Source organism: Thalassophryne amazonica, chromosome 11 (assembly GCF_902500255.1).
Source record: "Thalassophryne amazonica chromosome 11, fThaAma1.1, whole genome shotgun sequence".
NCBI classification, from domain to species: Eukaryota; Metazoa; Chordata; class Actinopteri; order Batrachoidiformes; family Batrachoididae; genus Thalassophryne; species Thalassophryne amazonica.
Genome location: NC_047113.1, coordinates 31,413,866 through 31,435,088, shown reverse-complemented (window position 1 = coordinate 31,435,088; position 21,223 = coordinate 31,413,866). Strand labels below are relative to the sequence as shown.

The 21,223-nt window shown below is 42.2% G+C and overlaps 1 protein-coding gene across 2 annotated transcripts in view; it reads left to right on the top strand.

Moving 5' to 3' along the window:
* The first annotated feature begins 226 nt into the window (after positions 1 to 226).
* LOC117519942 (eukaryotic peptide chain release factor subunit 1) overlaps positions 227 to 21,223 on the top strand; it is a 43,685-nt gene continuing 22,688 nt past the window's right edge. Inside the window, exons 1-6 of one of the 2 annotated variants that reach the window (XM_034181231.1) lie at positions 235 to 385; positions 452 to 653; positions 780 to 890; positions 10,157 to 10,332; positions 16,846 to 16,985; positions 17,120 to 17,258. In XM_034181231.1, coding sequence (XP_034037122.1) covers positions 805 to 890; positions 10,157 to 10,332; positions 16,846 to 16,985; positions 17,120 to 17,258 — 541 coding nt within the window. In that variant the 5' untranslated portion in view covers positions 235 to 385; positions 452 to 653; positions 780 to 804. Of the gene's footprint in view, positions 386 to 451; positions 654 to 779; positions 891 to 10,156; positions 10,333 to 16,845; positions 16,986 to 17,119; positions 17,259 to 21,223 lie in introns of both variants that reach the window. The other variant, XM_034181232.1, reaches the window with a different exon arrangement.

The following is a 21,223-nucleotide window of genomic DNA, read 5'->3' as shown; positions in this document are numbered from 1 at the left end:
GTCACGCAAACTAAAAAGCATTTAGCTTACCTTAGAAAGTGCTTTCACTGAAAGGCATGTAACAGCATTGCATTCGTTTTCACAACCTGTCGCTTCAAAATTCACTACATTTCCCACAACCCACAGGGACAGACGCCCTCTCCAGCTTCTATCCAATTGCTGTTTGTAATTATGTGACGGACTGGCTACTCGAGCGCTGCCATTGGTTTCTAGGGGGTTTCCAGGAAGTGAACGCGACCTCCCACACGTGAGTCTGTCGGTAGCCGTGCTCCACGCGCAGCAGTGTGAGAAACCGGGTGGTAAGGCGACGTCATTCTTCAGACCACCAGTTCCACATAACGCGGAGACAGAGAGGAGCGGAACGGAGCGGCGTTGTCCGACGCAGGTACCTTGTCAGTGCCGTTTATGGTTGTAAATGAAATACATAGAAGCTGACAGTTGGTTTCTGTAGTTTTCAGATAAGGTGGGGGGAAAGTAGGTCGTCTTAGATAAAGAACAGGGTGGACACTAGGGCCTGGAAGACCACAGGCCTGTTATCCCACCTCGCTCTGTAGTGACAGAGGCAGCCCAGGTTGAGTGTTTCCCCCTCGGTCAGTCCAGCTGCCAGTGCTGGTCAGGTGTCTTAAGGGACACCGCGCCACTAGATTGGAGAGGTATTTATTCCGGCTAGCTTTGACAATTTTTTTGTTCGCATAACTGTTCTGTGGTTGTCGCCCGGTGTTGTTAATGATTCGTTTATTACATACGTTATGCTCATCCTTTTCACGCCTTTTTTTAAGGTGCTGAAGCGATTACAGCTGAAAGATGGCGGACGACCCCAGCGCGGCGGACAGGAACGTGGAGATATGGAAAATCAAGAAGCTGATCAAAAGTTTGGAAGCTGCTCGTGGGTAAGAGTTCGATACGATCACAAGGTTGTTATGATGGAGGACCTCGCTGTCATTGGGTTTATGGCTCCTTGTGATTGTATACGTTCACCAGCAGCTGGAGATCGGTTAAGTGCGGCCGAATTTGGGAGTGGTTAGCTTAGCATAGCAAGCTTAGCTTAAGTAGCGGCTGTTGCTCTACTTGGTAGGTTGCTAATGCAGTGAACGACTGATAACATATATATTTTAATTAAAGTAAATATAAGGCATAATCCCGTTTGTTAATTCGTCACACTGCGGCAATGATTGAGTTCCACATTGGGTAACTCTTAGCTAATAGCTTTAGCCGAAAGGCTAATGAGCCTGGCTAATAGACGTCATCTTCATAAACGAGGCCGCCATGGGTGTCTTTTATCAAGAAACCACGTTGATGAGCACAGAAGGCCTGCTAACCCATAGTTGATTTTGCACAAGAGGAAATACGTAGCTCGTACTGGCGTTTCTGATGCAGATAAAATGACAGGTTTCACTATTTCATGTGACTCCTGGGGGTTTCTTAACAGCAACTTAGCTCCACACATTCAGACTTTACTGTAACAGTGGGAAGAATCACAAGTCAGTTGAGTTTGTCAGTGGGTACTGTGGCCTTGTGAATGGTCAAACATGACAGATGAAATAACCTTGTTACCCTAATAACTTGCAGTCTCGTGCTGTTCACAATTTGCATTCCTGAGCTTTCTCACACAGTTGATCATTTGTCCTGCATTCATACACAGTGGTATCACATTTCTGTGTGTCAATTCGACCTTGCCCATATGCCTTCTGTTTTGACAGCCAGTGAAGTGGGAAGGCATGTTGTGGATTTTCAACATAGTCCTTGGTGTCAAAGGCACAGACATGTTTGTTTTTCCTCTCTCCTATGACCAGTATCAAACTAACATCTGAGACAGTTGTGTTTTCAAGACAAGGCAGAGGAGTAATTAGATTTGTTGAAGGTGTTAGATTGAGCTTATTTGGTTGCTCTTAGTGTGGATTTGGAGTGAAATGGCTTCGTGGTTGTTGTTCATTTGGCTGTTCCTGGTTTTGTTAGGGGTTGCCACAGCCGATGCAGCCAGATCCGCATTGGTAATTGGCACAAGTTTTACGCTGTATGCCATTCCTGACGCAACTCCAGTTTTACCTGGAGAAACACACACAGCCACTGGTGTTCCAAAGAGGTCTCCCATCCAAGTACTAACCAGATCCTGCTCTGCTTAGCTTCTGAGATCTGACAGGATCAGGCTAACACAGAGCAGACCGGCTGCAGTGAAATGGCTTCATGGTAATGATAAAATTAATGGTTAGTGTTTCCATGTTTTCTGGAGTGTAAGTTGCACTGGAGTATAAGTTGCAACTTTTTCCTGTATTATCAGTAGTAGTAGTAATAGCAGGAGTGGTGGCCAAGTGGTTAGTGTCCTTGGTTTCCTGCCACATTTCTCCATCCTGCAGTGTGGAGTTGTCCAGGTAGGATATCCAGCATAATGCTGGAGATCCTAATGTCCAGCATAAGTCGTTGTGCCAAATCAACATCCAGATCTATGCTGAATCTGCTGTGGCGACCCCGAGTGAAAACGAGGGAGCAGCCGAAGGGATTTAAGTAGTAGTAGTAATAATAATGAGTGTGTGATTTTTATTTTGTGTTCTTTTTTTAATATAAGTTGCATTGGAGTGTGTCGCAGGAGCTGTCAAGTAAAAAAACAACACGCACACGCATGCAATTTATTCTCCGGAAATTACTGTACTGGTTCAGTTTTTAATGATAATGAGTTATTTTTGAGCCGGTCAGACCTGGCAGGCCCAAATGTATCGTGAGGGTCTGCTGGGAACAACTGGCGGAACCCTCTATCAGCGAGGTCTTCAACTCCTACCTCCGGGAGAGCTTCTCCCAGAGCCCAGGGGAGGTTGGAGACATGGAGTCCAAGTGGACCATGTTCTCCACCTCCATTGTCAATACGGCCACCTGCAGCTGTGGTCACAAGGTCTCTGGTGCCTGTCGCGGCGGCAATCCCCGAACCCGGTGGTGGACGCCGGAAGTAAGGGATGCCGTCAAGCTGAAGGAGTCCTACTTGTCTTTGTTGGTAGGTGGGACCCCGGAGGCAGCTCACAGGTACTGGCAGGCCAAGCGTGCTGCAGCCTGTGCAGTCGCAGAGGCAAAAACTCGGGTCTGGGAGGAGTTCGGAGGGGCCATGGAGGAGGATTATGGGTCGGCCTCGAAGAAATTATGGCAAACCGTCTGACGCCTCAGGAGGCGGAAGCAGCTCTTCGGCAACAATGTCTACAGTGTGGGTGGGGAGCTGTTGACCCTGACTGGGGATGTTGTTGGGTGGTGGAAGGAGTACTTAGAGGATCTCCTCAATCCCATCGTCACGTCTTCCAAAGAGGAAGCAGAGACTGGGGACTCAGAGGCAGACTCGTCCATCACCCAGGCCGAAGTCACCAAGGTGGTCAGAAAGCTCCTTAGTGGCAAGGCTCCTGGGGTGGACAGAATCCGTCCTGAGTACCTTAAGTCTCTGGATGTTATGGGACTGTCCTGGTTGACACGTCACTGCAACATCGCATGGTGGTCGGGGACAGTACCCCTGGATTGGCCGACCAGGGTGGTGGTCCCTCTGTTTAAGAAGGGGGACCGGAGGGTGTGTTCCAACTACAGGGGGATCACACTCCTCAGGTTCCCCGGTAAGGTCTATTCCAGGGTGCTGGAGAGGAGAATTCGACCGATAGTCGAACCTCAGATTCAGGAGGAGCAGTGTGGTTTTCGTCCTGGTCGCGGCACACTGGACCAGCTCTACACCCTCCATCGGGTGCTCGAGGGTTCATGGGAGTTTGCCCAACCAGTCCACATGTGCTTTGGGGATCCGGAGAAGGCATTTGACCGTGTCCCTGGAGGCGCCCTGTGGGGGGTGCTCCCGGAGTACGGGGTCCGGGGTCCATTGGTAAGGACTATCCGGTCCCTATACGACCGCAGCAGGAGCTTGGTTCGCATTGCCGATAGTAAGTCAAACCTGTTTCCAGTGCATGTTGGCCTCCGCCATGGCTGCTCTTTGTCACCGGTTCTGTTCATTACCTTTATGGACAGAATTTCTAGGCGCAGCCAGGGTGTAGAGGGGGTCCAGTTTGGGAACCACAGAATCTCATCTCTGCTGTTTGTGGATGATGTGGTCCTGTTGGCTTCGTCAAACCAGGACCTTCAGTGTGCACTGGGGCGGTTTGCAGCCGAGTGTGAAGCGTCCGGGATGAAGATCAGCACCTCCAAATCCGAGGCAATGGTTCTCGACCGGAAAAAGGTGCCTTACCCTCTTCAGGTCAGTGGGGTGTCCTTGCCTCAGGTAGAGGAGTTTAAGTATCTCGGGGTCTTGTTCACGAGTGAGGGACGGATGGAGCATGAGATCGATAGACGGGTCGGTGCAGCGTCTTCAGTGATGCGGTCGTGGTGAAGAGAGAGCTGAGCAGGGGGTCAAAGCTCTCGATTTACCGATCAATCTACGTTCCGACCCTCACCTATGGTCATGGGATTTGGCTCGGAAAATGGCTGATGTCCAGCTGTTGTGATAACCAGAGAAATTGCACACGACGGTCCCGGCTCCACACAGCCATCCATTTAGAAATGATGTGGTGGTTTCTGCCTCTCGATGGAGACTCAGAGCGCGCCGCGCCGTACGCCATTTTGGGCCGTCCTTAAAGCTGTAGTAACACTCCTTATTCTCTGTGAGGCCTGTAAAATTTTCACCGAAAGCCAGATAAATTTTTCGAATGGTTTCCAGCTGCCTGTCTCTAACAGTTTCTGAAAAAATTCCGATGGAAAAAAAGCCCAAATCATTCCGCCATTTCCTCACAATGAAACGACAACGAGAGGGGTGGAGCAGTGCTCACTCAAAGCCTGCCCACAGGCGAATGACGCAACCGACAGGCGTGGAAAAACTCACGCATGCGCACGAAGGTTCAAGCTTGGCTGATGTAAAAACATATGAATCAAATCCATATAGTTTTTGAAAAAAATAAAAAGGTCTGTTACTTTTCTCACAGACCTCGTATGCTGTATAAATACTAGGATGGGTATTGAGAACCCATTCTTTTCGTATATCATTAAGAAATGATTCGATCCACTGATATCAATAGTCTTTTTGCTTAATGATTCCCTTATCAGTCCTTCAGAGCAGCCGTTGTTTTTGAGGGTGTTTGTGGGGAAAATGATCATTTCTCTACATTGATTGCAGACCCTGCAGCGACTCTGTAATCAACTGCTTCTGCAGTGCGATTCCACTTTCAAGCGTGAACCAATGAAGCAGTGCTTCAATCCACTAGCTTGTTGGTTCTTTGATTCGCTGCTCTTCAGAAGCGGCAAGTCCACTTTTTAACTCCTCTCAAAGCCATTAAAATATGTCAATCGTGACTCACTTTTGTGTGGATTAATGTCACTAACTGGGACTCTTGTTGCATTCAAGAAACGAGAATCGTCCTCCGTTCTGTTGGCAAAGCTCCAAATGCTGCGCAGCTCTCTGCCAAGACAGAATTGGAATTAATAACTTCAAAATGAATTGCCGCTTGAAATAAAATTACATCTCTTTCCAAACGCTGTAATACAGACAATAAACTATAATTGACTAAAACATTTTTTTTCCTCCCAAAATGAGACGTCCTGCGTTCCTTGTGAATTACATCCTGACGTGCAGCACAGCCAGCTGCAAGAGCTCAGCTCAGATGTATGGAAAGATGTTCATGCCAGTAATGTCTGAAAGGAAATGCTTTTGCAAAAACTACAGATTTTGTTTTTCTATTTATGTCCAGAGATCAAGGATCCACCATGTAGAGTTTATTAATGTCCAGAGATCAAGGATCCAGTGACCAATTTCATATTTACTTATTTTATGACAATAAAATGTTGTTGACATAGAATACCTGTAAAGCCTACTTTTAGTACACAGAAAATTCACAAGAGGTATCGATAAGGAATCGGATCGATAAGTGGAATTGATCATGGTATCGATATCGATCAGATCTTATCAGTACCCATCCCTAATAAATACCATGATTCTCTGTTTAGTTGAGTACATGCAACCATAGTCACAGGGAAGACTGCTGACTTGACAGCTATCCAGAAGATACTCGTTGACAACCTCTACAAGGAGGGTAAGGTACAGAAGGCCATTGCTGAAAGGGCTGTATTGTATTGTTTTTACCGTTGATCAAGAATAAACACATCAGTGTATGTGAAATCTGCTATTTTTCATTGTAGTATTTTTATTTATCTTAAATTTTAAACCCAAAAGTGTCAGGAAGTAAACAAATGGGCTGTCTTTGTGTCCTGCAGTGATTCACATGAGTACAGGTGCCCTGACTTTGATCAGGCACTTGCATGCACTGTGCCGTGCAGGAGAGTAAACTCATTATAAACTGCACGGCTTTGTGCACGTGCGCAAAGAAGATTTTGAAATGTTCAAAATCTCCATCACGCATTAATTATGTGAACATTGCACAAACAATTCAAAAACACTGCGTTTGAGTGCAAGTGATTGCATTAGCACACCACATCATGGCACAGCTCGTTTGAACAATTATAAGAAGCTGTTAAATGTAGGGCTGCAGCTATCGATTATGTTAGTAATCCAGTATTCTATCATTATTCTGGTGATTGAGTAATTGGATAAAAAGTACTTTTGCGTTTTTAAACATCAATAGTCCAGGGCTCTCCTTACTAAGCAATGATGCAATGTCTCTGCACCAAAGTATTGGCAGTGGGATGTGTCTTTCTCTTTTGTTTTATTACTCATTTTAAGTTTTTTGTCCCTGTTTCTCTACGATTCAGCAGATGCATTTCAGTTGGAGGTTGAACATGCAAGCCTTGCAGTCATTTTTTTTTTTTTTTTTTATTTTATTTAAGTTACAGTGTTTGTGAAGCGTTGTGTGTTGCACAAAAAAGCGAAAATTAAAAAGCGAAACACTGAGTCTGAGCAAAACACAGTTGAAAGAGTGGACTTTTGCTGAGAGGATCATCTTTCAGAAACTGTTTGTCAGTATGGCCGGCAACAGACCTGTAGCTGTGAGGGGCTCCCCTCAGACCAGGCAGAGAGACAGCAGCCGGCTGCCAGGCGAATAGTCACTCCCCACGTAGCGCGGACCGTGTTTTTTTTTTTGTTTTTTTTTTAATAGCCAAAAACACTGCTTCACTTTAAATGAGCATTAGGTCTATTTCAGATGATCAATGTGGCCCGCCTTATCTTAAAAGGCTATTTTTACTCTGTCACGTTGGAAAGGTGTAGCTATCATTGCTAATTTGATTAGCTGTTATGCTCTTGTTGTCTTCAGTTTTTTTTTTTTTTTTTTTCTCCTTTCTGGGGACGTTAAAGTGCCACCCACAGGCCTGCATATGTACTACAACATTAAACGACGCTTCGAGGCACAGAATTTGCTTCAAACATTTTTTGTAATCGAATTATTTGAGTTACTCGACTAATCATTTCAGCCCTAGTTAAATCTATCATAAACATACTTTTACAGCTGCTCACAAGAAGGAAAGAGCATGCAACTGTTTTACTAAGCCATTACAATAAAAACATTACAAATAATTACCTTTTTAGACGGTTCCAAATGCTTTCTCCACCTCATTGAGAGGGAGGATCCTCTGTGATTCCGGAAGCGATTAAAGGCGTTTTCAACCACCAACTTGGAGAGAAAATGATTAATCTACTACGAAATAATTTTAGAAACGCAGCGTCCAGCACATGTGAGGCATCCAGTGGAACAGGGCATGGGGTCCAGCTGGGAACACAGCGGGTGGGATCATCACGACAAAGTGCGTGCAAGTGCGCAGATCAAAGTTGCGCAAGTGTCAGGGCACCTTAAGGCCTACCTTTACCCACCCGCACCATTTTACTTGCAGTTAATTAGCTAGATCAGATGCATTTTAGTGATCAAGTTGGAAGGCGATTATTTAAGTGTTATAAAAGTGTGTTGGTGAGCGTGGTGACAGCAGGGCTCCTTCTGAAATTACTTTGGTGGGTTCAAATACAGGTTTAAAAAAATGCCGCTGATAGGTGGACATGATGTTCCACTTCACTTTCACCCTGTTCATTGTTATGGCTCAGTGGCTTATTGAAGTCCTCCTCTGAGAATACAACACAGGTGATCTCAAAAAGGACTTACTGTATTAATGTTTGACAGGTGGTAAAGCAGATGTTTTCAGTGAAAGTTAGGGCTGAAACGATTAGTCGAGTAATTCGATTACAAAAAATGATCGAGGCAAATTCTGTGCCTCAAAGCTTCGTTTAACGTTGTAGTACATATGCCAGGCCTGTGTGTGGCACTGTAACATCCCCAGAAAAATAAACAGAAGAAGAAGTAGAACAAGTCCTAATCAAATTAACACAAAAACTACAGCTTTCCAACGCCGCAAACAGAATGAAATAAAGCCTTTTAGGAAAAAGACAGTCCACGCTGATCATCTGAAATAGCTTACTGTACATTTAAAACAAAGCAGTGTGTTTAAAAAAAAAAAAACAGTTTTGTCCGCTGGCCGCTCTACGCGCGGCGGTCGGCTGCTGCCTCTCTCTGCGGCTCAGCACTGCCCTCACACAGCTCCATCCCAGCCACAGTCAATCAATCTCTGGAAGAAGTCCACTCTTTCTTCTGTGGTTTGCTTAGACTCGCAATGAGTTTTAATTTTCGCTTTTTTGGGCAACACACAATGCTTCACAAACACGGGAACTCAAATAAAATAATAATAATAAAAAAACAGTGACTGTGAGGCTGTATGTTCAACCTCCAGCTGAAAATGAAATGCATTGGCTGAATTGCAGCGAGAGTGTTAAAAAGAAATTCATGCAGGGACCCAGTCCACCACCTTAATAAATAAATAAATATGGTTAAATTTTACAAGTTGGGGAAAACAAAAAACAGAAAGCCACAACCCATCGCCTTTTCAGTAAAATGTCAAGACTTTGGCCCGACTTTGGCTGAGCTCCTGACACCAGGAAAGATCCAAAACTTGTAAAGATGTGAAAAAATAATTACCCAGGAAAACAGAAAGGGATACACTATATTTGACAATCTCCATGATGACGCAGTGGCATTGTGCCATTACTTAGGGAGAGCCCTGGACTGTTAATGTTTTAAAACGCAAAAGTACTTTTTATCCGATTACTCGAATAATCGATAGAATACTTGATGGAATACTCGATTACTAAAATAATCGATAGCTGCAGTCCTCGTGAAAGGATAACATAAAATTCCATGGCCATTGCTATGAAAGTGATAGTCGCACACCATAGTGACATGTTTCAGGGGGTGACTGCGAAGTTTTGAGCCTGACCCAGAAAAAGTAAGGCATGGTTCTCCATCTTTTGCATTCAGAGAAACCAGCATTCCCGTGAGTCAAAATTTTTGACTCACGGGAATGCTGTGGCACATTCTCAAGGAATGTTGTTCTCAATCACCCCTTGTACATCTGAAGTTTAAAATTTTAACATTTTTTCACTTCCTGCAGTGCCAGAGACCAAACAAGTTACATACTGTGCCTGTATGTTATTGCTGTATGCCAGCTTGAATAACATTGGTTGGAAAATGCTCTTTTATGCAGGGGGTTAGCTTTATTCCTTTGTTGCATAGATTGACAGTGTCATACTGTGTCCATACTCCCGGTAAGAATTTAGCCATCTTCAAACTTGGCGGTTTATGGGGTTTAATTGCGGCTAACACTGGTTTGCAGAACGCACACATTTGTAGGCCATTGGCTTTGCTACATACCAGTCATCTTCTGAAATAAAGTGACCAGCTGCAGGATGTACACAATATGTGTTCACAATTGGGACAAAATTGGGAAGCAAATGTTAAGATTCTCCAGCAAATGCACCAAATCTGGGTTTCAGTGAGTTTTTTCCTGAAAGCAAATGATGAGTAACTGGAGCAGGGAATAGGAAATGTACTTGAGTTTCATCTATTTTACAGTGCATTTCAGAATCGATTTGCACTGCAGCACTCCATAAAGCTCTGATTTTAAAATGCAGTCTTTGTGAGCTGTTATTTTGAAAGAATGCATGAGCTACAAATTACCAGGCATGTAGAGGGTCCATCACAGAAGCAGTCAAATATGCAGTAGTGTGACATTAAAATCAGGGCTTAGCAAATTGGGTTACAGTACAAGAGGGGTGATGGGGAGACAGAACTAATAGTCCCTGAGGATCAGAGGTAAGAAGCACTTGTGTGTTTAAAAGCAATTTGTGTATGTAATAACCTCTAAATCATGTCTGTCTTTTTAGTAATGGAACCAGTATGATCTCACTGATCATCCCTCCCAAGGACCAGATATCCAGAGTGGCCAAAATGTTGGCTGATGAGTTTGGAACTGCTTCAAACATCAAGAGCCGAGTCAACAGGCTTTCTGTTCTCGGAGCAATTACCTCTGTACAACAAAGACTAAAACTCTACAACAAGGGTAATTGTGACTTTTGTACTTTAAATACAGTAGCCAGTCTGAATTTTGGGTTATAAATTCTGAGGAATTAAACAAAGGTGTGTGATATCCTATTTTGCATCTCCACAAGTCTGCTTCCTCATCTCAAAAATGAGCCATCTCAAAAAGATTAAAGGTTCCATGGGAAACTGCACAATCTATTTTACAAAAATCTAACAAGCGTGAAACAGTACATACTTCATATCGGTGGCCCCATTTACATGCACATAAAAAATCTGGTTGATATTCAATTATTAAGTAGTCATGTAAACGGCAAAATCCAATATGCTTTATCTGATAATGGCCTTAACTGATTATGAAAAGTTCTTCGGTACATGTAAACCATTAATCAGATTTATTTAGTTGTTTTACATCTGCACATGTGTAAAAGCAATTGTCACTCACATTTCCAGACATAAAGCGGGATGGACTGCTTTCTCGTCACGCCTCGTAACATCAGATCACAAAGTTCAGAGTCGGAGAGTCTGTTGTATAGTCAAAAAAAAAAATTTACAGGATGCCCAAGCGTCCTTGAATGACCCTGTATGTTGTTTCGGCATTCTAAAGAGCAAATTTCTTGGTGACGTATCGACAAATATATTAAAGTTGTGCAGAGTTTCCTAAAACCGTGACATCATATTTCGGGCGCAAAGACAACAACTCTGCAACCCTCCTCACTGAGAGAGTCGGAGAGGGAGAGAGAGGGAGACACAGAGTGCATGCATTTTTAGTGTATGCTTTTTCTTCAAGAGCTGTCCTTTCTTCTTGCTCCACTTCCAAAGAAATTCAACTAATGAACTGAAATCATGTAAACCCAGTTTTTCCAGTTATCGTACTACTGAAGTGCATGTAAACGTTAGAGTTCAGATTTTTACATTCTGATTACTAAAAGTTATGATTATTATTATTATGGTCATGTAAACATAGCTACTGAGTAAGGAGCCCTGAATTAACATACACAAGCAATCTTTGTTCAGAAGGTTCCGACAGAGCTACAGGATTACAAGCTATGCCCCTGTCACACCTTGACGATTTAGCCAGCGTATACCAATCGTAAAACAACAAAAAACAAACAAAAAAAGCAAACAAAAACGCTGGTATAAGTCCAACAAGTTAAGGGTAAGTTTTTTATAAGTTAAGAGCATGTTGAAACATGCTGAAGCTTGCTGGTGTATGTCCTAATAAGCTGAGCTACTCAAATTGTGGGCATGCTGAAAGTTGTCAGTGCATGCCAGTGTCTGACTTGCACATCCCGCACATGCTGGACATAAATTGTATGTAAGTTATGTGATTGTTGGCACACGTTTCTTGTAATTTACTCAATACGTCCATTAATGCTGGCCACTGATTGGCTGAAACCTGCGGTCCTCGTGTAGATTGACTGTTTCATTCACATGGAGTAAATCTGACCTGTTCAAATCATCATCAGAGATGGACATGAATGCACATAAAGTTCCAGATTTGTTTGAAAATGATGTCTGAAAATACTTTAATTCGTGGCTGGAAACGTAGCGTTTAAAACAAGTCCCTCTGTGGTTTTTCTGCTCCAGGTGCATTTCTCATGCTGGTGTCATTCTGTGATGATTTAAAGTGTCGCTGTCGGTGTGATCATCAGACGACCTGATCAATCGATGAGGGTGATTAATGTGCTGTAACTCTTTAAAGCGCCATCGCTGTCTGTGTGATCATCAGACGACCTGATCGATCAGGTGTGGTCACGCCTGATTAATGCGCTGTTTAAACATTTAAAGCACCATCGCTGTTGGTGATCACCACACCAACAGATCACACAACACTTCATTCAGATCACACCTGATCGTGGTTGACTGGTGCTTTAAAAGTTTAAATCATCACAGCGTTTCATTATTCAGGTAGGGCTGTCACGATTAGGAATTTCTGGAGATGATTAATTGTCAGACAAATAATTGCGATTGACGAATATATTGTATATTTTTTTTCTTTTTTTTCCCTTCTTTATATTCTACTATTGTAGTATAATTACACAACTCTGGAAGAACGTTTGGCTTCTGTGAGTGGAGAAACTGGGAATGGTGCAACATTTTTATTTTTGTCTTCATTTTAGATACAGTCCCAACGTTTTCTGAATTGTGGTTGTTTCTGTTGCATTTCTGAAATTGTTTCTCCTCATCAGTCACGTTTTTTGCTTAAACACTACATTAAGCCCATATTGAACAAATAAATACCTTTGGAAAGTAACAGCTGTCAAAGTTATGAGTTTTCACCTGCTTTTTGTGATCTGTGCATCTGAACATCACCACAGCTTCTCCATGTCAGGGTTTTTTTTTTTTTTTTTTTTGTGGCACAGTTCATTCATATATTCTCATTTTTTTTTAATATGTTTTTAAAGCTATTTGACCGTTTATTTCATCTCATGATCTCATAAATTCAGCATACGACGCGCACATGGTGTGAACAGGATGGTAACAGCAGAATCACACCTTTAGAGAAAGTTCAGAGAAGTAAAAGCAACTTCATGTTTTGGTGAAGCGTTTTTCTCTCTGCTCCGCGCTCGCTGTGCACTGATGGTTCTCATACTGTAACGTGTCGCGCCTGCATTCAGGAATCTCCCTCACGCACCCCCTCCCTCGCAGTCTGCAGCCTGTTGACTCCGCACGCGCCCACACACACACCGACAGCTCCGCATTTTAGACAGCTTTTGAAGAAGACGGCCACTGTTTTAATCGGCCGTCTTATCCAAACGGCAGGACAGATCGCTCTTCAGCCTCCATGTTATTGTCCCGCCTTAAGACGAGAGCGAGGCTGCAGCACAATGACGTCAGATTATGAGTCGTTTTATGCTTTGTGGATAAAATAAATAATTCACGGTAATTGAGAATATGAAAAATAATCGCGAATATGAAAAATAATCGATTGACGAATATTGTAATAATTGTGACAGCCCTACTGTGATGACCTGATCAACCAATCAACAGCGCTTTAAACATTTAAAGAGACAGCACTTCATTCATTCATGGCAGCATTTACCACAGCTCATCCACTCATCAGCATTCTGTACACAATGAAAATGGTCCACAAAAATAAAAAATGAAAAAATAAAAGAATGTTAAATTACTCAGTGTGTGACCTGCACTACACCGTACAGTACCGACCCGAACCATTGGGTGGAAACGGGCCTGTCGGCATATGCTGGCAAATCGTCAAGGTGGGACAGCTGCATTAATTTATTAGACGTGCCAGCATTTTTAATACGGTCGGCATACACAGTCAAAGTGTGACAGGGCCTCAAGGAAGCAATAGATTTGGATCAAATATAAATGTGGCATCGTCCATCTTTATAAAGAGTGTGCTCAATGAAAATGGCCTAAAGTTTGTTGACCAAGGAGGAAGGTATTAATCCAGAATCAAAATAAAAAAGCTAGACAAATGTTTACAATTGATCACTAGAACAAAGGCAGAATCTTGAGTTAATTTGAATTAATGGCTTTGTCCTCAATTGACAGCGTCTTGCATCATGACACTGAAATACCCTCGATGGTGGATGATGTCACATTTCTGTCTGATGCCTTCATTTCTTTAGTTAAGCTTCTTTTTGTTTTTTGTATTTCATATGTTAATTAAATACTTGTTATTCATTTGGGCTTCCTTGCTTAGTAATGTAAATTTACTATTTTACTAAGCTGTTTATCTTCTTTATGATAGCTTTTTTATTTCATTTACTTATTTGTACCATGATTCCTTTAGACATGGCTTCTAATGTTGTATTCCCCATCAAAATGTTGTCTTAATTCTTCACTTAATTGTGCCAATTAATAATTCACAAACTTAAAAATGAAATTCCTTCCATTTCTGGAATTTTCATGCTGTTTAAAAAGGTGGCCATGTTAATGTATCACACCTTTGACTCATTGAAAGTCTGATATAGTGAACAATAGGGATGTGAATCGTACAACAACTCACGATTTGATTCCAATTCTTGGGGTGACGATTCGATTCAGAATCGATTTTCAATTCAAAGAGCTCTGAGAAATAGTTATATTACTTAAAAAATGTTTATTTTTAAGAAAATGCAGCTTTAGAAGGTTAATCAAGTGCTTCTAAAGGTGTAAATTTACTTATCTGCTTTGCTCGTTCAGAGTTGGCTGGCAGTTTAGTGACGTGATGGAGTGTGCACTGGTCAGATACCGCTGCTCTGCTTCTTTTAGCTCCGGGTGATGGCGTAGCATGTGGGCTTGCAGATTTGAAATGTTTCCAAAGTACTTGACTTTCATTTTGCAGATTTTGCACACTGCATAAGTCATGTCAAGCTCCTTCTTACGCAGCAAATAATAAAATCCAAAATGCGCCCAAACATTTGCCTTCAACAAAGACGGTGCTGGCTGAATTAGCTCTTCGTCCACCATGCTAAGCTGCAGCTCACGAATGTTTGAAACACGTCGGACCCTCCCCTCGCGGGGACGCTGTAGTACGGAGGCCGTTGCCTGACAAACAGTACACGCAGTAAGCAAGAAAATGTTTAAAAAATGCTTTTTAAAAATCGATTCTTGGACATTTTGGATCGATTCAGAATCTTAATAAATAAGAATCGCGATTCGGACGGATTTTTTTTTTTTTTTTTTTTTTTTCTGAAATAACTATCTTGCAACTGTTACATATATAAAAATAAAATAGACATACCGTATCCACATCGGAATGATCCACCCACCCCTTTTTTTGATGAAAGTTTCTTAAACACCCATTAAACTAAACACTCATTAAATTAAGTATTGATTAAACACCACCTTAAATAAAATGTTTTTTGTGACCCTAACACAGTGTAAAAAAAAAATGGTTTTCATGAAGTTTTTCTCATCTGTTTCACATCTTACCTGTGATGTCATCGGTGTGCTCTGGTCTTTCCTGAGTTGCGTAAATACACGGGGTGACCCAAAATAACTTTTGTTTTGCATGCATGGCGAATCTTTTTTAAATTTCTGTGTAGGCTCTCAGTTGTCCAGGTGGTTTCCATAGTAGAGAAGCTTGAATCTTCAACTGGACTGGGTTGCTTGACGTGAGGACGTTTCGCTTCAAATCGCAGAAGCTTCCTCAGCTAAAATTCTTGCTCTGGAAGTCTGACTTCTGTCTGTCTCTTGTAGAGAAGAATAAAACAGAAGCCAACAAAAGCTGGAGTTTTAAACCTAACCAGACCCCTCCTACTGAGAGGCAGACTGCTATAGGCTAGTGACTAAACAATAGCTCTAATTAGCAACTATTGTGCTGTAGTTAGCACACCTAATGGCAGGACAGCTGTCCTCAAGTGAGTCATCAGAAAGGCATCCAATCCATCATTAGACAGCTGTCCTGCCATTAGGTGTGCTAACTACAGCACAATAGTTGCTAATTAGAGCTATTGTTTAGTCACTAGCCTATAGCAGTCTGCCTCTCAGTAGGAGGGGTCTGGTTAGGTTTAAAACTCCAGCTTTTGTTGGCTTCTGTTTTATTCTTCTCTACAAGAATCAGACAGAAGTCAGACTTCCAGAGCAAGAATTTTAGCTGAGGAAGCTTCTGCGATTTGAAGCGAAACGTCCTTGCGTCAAGTAACCCAGTCCAGTCAAAGATTCAAGCTTCTCTACTTTTTTAAAATTCATTAATTATTTTACAGATGCAGAGTTGTTTTTTTTTGTTTGTTTTTTTTAAATCAGCAGTAGCTGCATGACAGTGACATGCGTTTGAGAATTTGCAGTATGACAGTTGCACGCAAGGTGGAACAGATATTGCACAGTCTCGTACTAAACTGGTGGGTTATTTGTGATGAAATCTGACATTTTATTGAAATATGCGGAGGGGTAGTAGGCATTCGACAAACGTAATAGCGTAATGTGTTTATGCATCCGCCTACCTCCTTTTAAGGTGGAATTTGCATAAATTTTTCATTTTTGGTTTGTCATCTACATATGGTGTCTTGAATTCCAGTATTAAAAGCCATGTTTTGAAGTAGTCGGTGAACCATGTCATGTTAAATGTTGTACTGATAGCGAAGAGTAAATCAGTGTCTTGAATAAAAGGTTTACATCCTTCAGTCCATTGGTGGTGAGCCTTGTGTTGTCATACGTTTATGAAATGGTTTCTTCAAAATTTCTTAATAGAAAAATTGACAAGAAGTCATAGTTGGAGGCTAATTCCATCAACATTCTCTACAGGAAATTGGAGACACCCCCATCTTGGTCACTGCATTGTATAAATACTGGCACTTGCTACTTGTTTGGCAGGTCTGAAGCTATATTGAAGAATTCGCTTAAATTTGAATGCATTTATTTATTTATTTTTATTTGAAATATGAAGTATTTCATAGTTGCTGTTCATTACAGTAACAATATTTCAGAAAATGGACTTTAGTATTAGCAATTATTCTACAGAGTTCCTCCTTTCCGCCGTAAGCCACAACTGTTATTGTGCAATGAAATTGACGTGTTTCTTGAATTGTTGCAATTTGTCTAATTGTCTATGGTTTCTCTGTCTCTTTCTCTCTCTCTCTAGTGCCACCTAATGGTTTGGTTGTGTACTGTGGCACCATTGTGACAGAGGAAGGCAAGGAAAAGAAAGTCAATATCGACTTTGAGCCTTTTAAACCAATCAACACCTCCCTTTACCTCTGTGACAACAAGTTCCACACAGAAGTGAGTGTTCTTGCTTGGTTTGTGCCCCCCCCATTTGTAGAATGAAGTAGTGCGTGTGATTTCATTTTCACTTGCTAACTATGCGTCTTTGCCTTCTGTCACATTTCTCTCATTCTGCATCTGCTTAAACCCAGGCACTGACAGCCTTACTGTCTGACGACAGTAAGTTTGGCTTTATTGTGATTGACGGTAGTGGGGCATTGTTTGGCACACTGCAGGGTAACACCAGAGAGGTGCTGCACAAGTTCACTGTGGACCTACCCAAAAAACACGGTACTGTCCTACATTGCACACTCCACATTGAATCTCAGTAATTCATTTATAAACAGATTATTGGTTGATACTTGTTAAATCCTGCCATAGATTGTGAAGCAAGAAATTTAAATGAGTTTCTCGTCTGTCCATTCTTTCATGCTTCTGTTGAACTGGTATAGGACATGCTAAAATGTCTGCTGTTGAACAGAATTGGATCAAAAATATTTCCAGGTTTCTTAATTGTGTACTAGTAATGAATTAAGGGCCATTTCCACTGCAAGAACGTGACCAATTCCCCAGATTTCATGAACTGGTATAGGAAGGGCCCATTAAGTGGCCTTCTCAGCTGTTGTCTCCACTGTGGTGAAGAACCACCAGGTCACACCTTGACAATTTTTGTAAGTTCTCCCACTTAGAAATCATGGAGGGGTCTGAAATTTTCATCTTAGGTGTATGTTCACTGTGAGAGACATAATCTTAAAAAAAAAAAAAAAAAAAAAATCCGGAAATCACAATGTATGTATTTTTTTAATAATTTATTTGTATGATTCAGCTGCAAATAAGTATTTGAACACCTGTGAAAATCAATGTTAATATTTTGTACAGTAGCCATTGTTTGCAGTTACAGAGGTCAAACATTTCCTGTAGTTTTTCACCAGGTTTTCACACACTGCAGCAGGGATTTTGGTCCAATCCTCCGTACAGATCTTCTCTAGCTCTTTCAGGTTTGGAGTTTCAGCTCCCTCCAAAGATTTTCTATTGAGTTCAGGTCTGGAGACTGGCCAGGCCACTCCAGGACCTTGAAATGCTTCTTATGGAGCCCCTTTTTAGTTGCCCTGGCTGTGTGTTTGGGGTCATTGTCATGCTGGAAGACCCAGCCATGACCCATCTTCAATGCTCTTACTGAGGGAAGGAAGTTGTTTGCCAAAAATCTTGCAATACATGACCCCATCCACCCTCCCTTCAATATGGTGCAGTTATCCTGTCCCCTTTGCAGAAGAGCACCCCAGAATATGATGTTTCCACCCCCATGCTTCATGGTTGGGATGGTTTTCTTGTGGTTGTTCTCATCCTCTAAACATGGTAAGTAGAGTTGATTCCAAAAAGCTCTATTCTGGTCTCATCTGACCACATGACCTTCTCCAATGCCTCCTCTGGATCATCCAGATGGTCACTGGTGAACTTCAGTTGGGCCTGGACATGTGCTGGCTTGAGCGGGACCTTGCTGCCCTGCAGTATTTTAAACCATGACAACATCATGTGTTTACTAATGTAATTTTTGTTGTCGTCCCAGCTCTCTTCAGGTCATTGACCAGGTCCTCCTGTGTAGTTCTGAGCTTTCTCAGAATCATCCTTACCCCACAAAGTGAGATCTTGCATGGAATCCCAGACTGAGGGAGATTCACAGTCATCTTGTGTTTCTTCCACTTTCTAATAAATAATCATAACAGTTGTAGTCTTCTACCAAATTTCTTGCCTGTTGTCAGCCTTGTGCAGGTCTACAGTTTTGTCCCTGGTGTCCTTAGACAGCTCTTTGGTCTTGGCTATGGTGGACAGGTTGGAGTGTGATTGAGTGTGTGAACAGGTGTCTTTTATACAGGTAACAAGTTCAAACAGGTGCCGTTAATACAGGTAAAGAGTGCAGAATAAGAGGGCTTTTTAAAGACAAATTAACAGGTCTGCGAGAGCCAGAATTCTTGCTGGTTGGTAGGGGATCAAATACTTATTTGCAGCAGTAACATACAAATAAATTATATATAAAAAAAAAATCATTGTGATTTCCGGATTTTTTTTAATTTTATTTTAAGATTGTCTCTCACAGTGGACATGCACCTAAGATGAAAATTTCAGTCCCCTCCATGATTTCTAAGTGGGAGAACTTGCAAAGCTGCAGGGTGTTCAAATACTTATTTTCCTCACTGTAAGTCTGGCTTGGTTTGTGTTTTCACTGCCGGTAGAACCCTTTTGTTTGGCAGGTGGAACATGTAAATATTGATAAGCATGTCATTGAGCACATGTACGCTGTCACGCACCCTCTGCCCCTCCATACAGAGGCCAAACAGTAATTTAACACTTCTTATATTTTATTTCATTTGGTGGATCATGGGATTTATTTTCATCATGTGCAGAATGCTGAAGAATTGACTGATATCTGGTAAACGCTGACATGAATGAATGAATGAGGCACTGTGACTCTTTCAGCTTTTAAAATAGACAAAATGTTTTATTTGAAATGGGACGATGCATATTAATGAACATAATTACATGTAAATCTGCTGGATTATAGCAGGTTGCTAATTTCCATTTGTAGTCCCAGTAACATAGAAACAGACTAAGACCACACAACATGCCAAAATAAATTAATCATGACAGAAAAACAATTAAAACAGAATATACATACAGATATTTACAAATTCAAAGTAGCAGTAATTGATAGTTAATAAGCAGCCGACAGGTGGAGGAACCAAAAGAGTTTTATGATGGGTGTTGACGTGCAAAAGTACTGTATTAAAGTGACAAGTGCTACGTGCAAAGTGCTTCAGTGCCTGGTTGAATTGCCCATTACAGTACTAGGTTGTATTGCACGTTGCCCAATGCACTCATTTGCACATGCACAAGTGCAAATATTGCACAGGGTGTCATACACAAGTTTACTGTGTAAAGACTACTAAACCGTTTAATAACATAAAGTACACAAGGGCATTGTGTACATACACTCAACAAAAATATAAACGCAACACTTTTGGTTTTGCTCCCATTTTGTATGAGATGAACTCAAAGATCTAAAACTTTTCCACATACACAATATCACCATTTCCCTCAAATATTGTTCACAAACCAGTCTAAATCTGTGATAGTGAGCACTTCTCCTTTGCTGAGATAATCCATCCCACCTCACAGGTGTGCCATATCAAGATGCTGATTAGACACCATGATTAGTGCACAGGTGTGCCTTAGACTGCCCACAATAAAAGGCCACTCTGAAAGGTGTAGTTTTATCACACAGCACAATGCCACAGATGTCGCAAGATTTGAGGGAGCGTGCAATTGGCATGCTGACAGCAGGAATGTCAACCAGAGCTGTTGCTCGTGTATTGAATGTACATCGAACCAGCCTCAACCACAGACCACGTGTAATCACACCAGCCCAGGACCTCCACATCCAGCATGTTCACCTCCAAGATCGTCTGAGACCAGCCACTCGGACAGCTGCTGCAACAATTGGTTTGCATAACCAAAGAATTTCTGCACAAACTGTCAGAAACCGTCTCAGGGAAGTTCATCTGCATGCTTGTCGTCCTCATCGGGGTCTCGACCTGACTCCAGTTCGTCATCGTAACCGACTTGAGTGGGCAAATGCTCACATTCGCTGGCATTTGGCACATTGGAGAGGTGTTCTCTTCACGAATGAATCCCGGTTCACACTGTCCAGGGCAGATGGCAGACAGCGTGTGTGGCGTTGTGTGGGTAAGCGGTTTTCTGATGTCAATGTTGTGGATCGAGTGGCCCATGGTGGCGGTGGGGTTATGGTACGGGCAGGCGTCTGTTATGGACGAAGAACACAGGTGCATTTTATTGATGGCATTTTGAATGCACAGAGATACTGTGACGAGATCCTGAGGCCCATTGTTGTGCCATACATCCAAGAACATCACCTCATGTTGCAGCAGGATAATGCACGGCCCCATGTTGCAAGGATCTGTACACAATTCTTGGAAGCTGAAAATATCCCAGTTCCTGCATGGCCGGCATACTCACCGGACATGTCACCCATTGAGCATGTTTGGGATGCTCTGGACCGGCGTATACGACAGCGTGTACCAGTTCCTGCCAATATCCAGCAACTTCGCACAGCCATTGAAGAGGAGTGGACCAACATTCCACAGGCCACAATTGACAACCTGATCAACTCTATGCGAAGGAGATTCGTTGCACTGCATGAAGCAAATGGTGGTCACACCAGATACTGACTGGTATCCCCC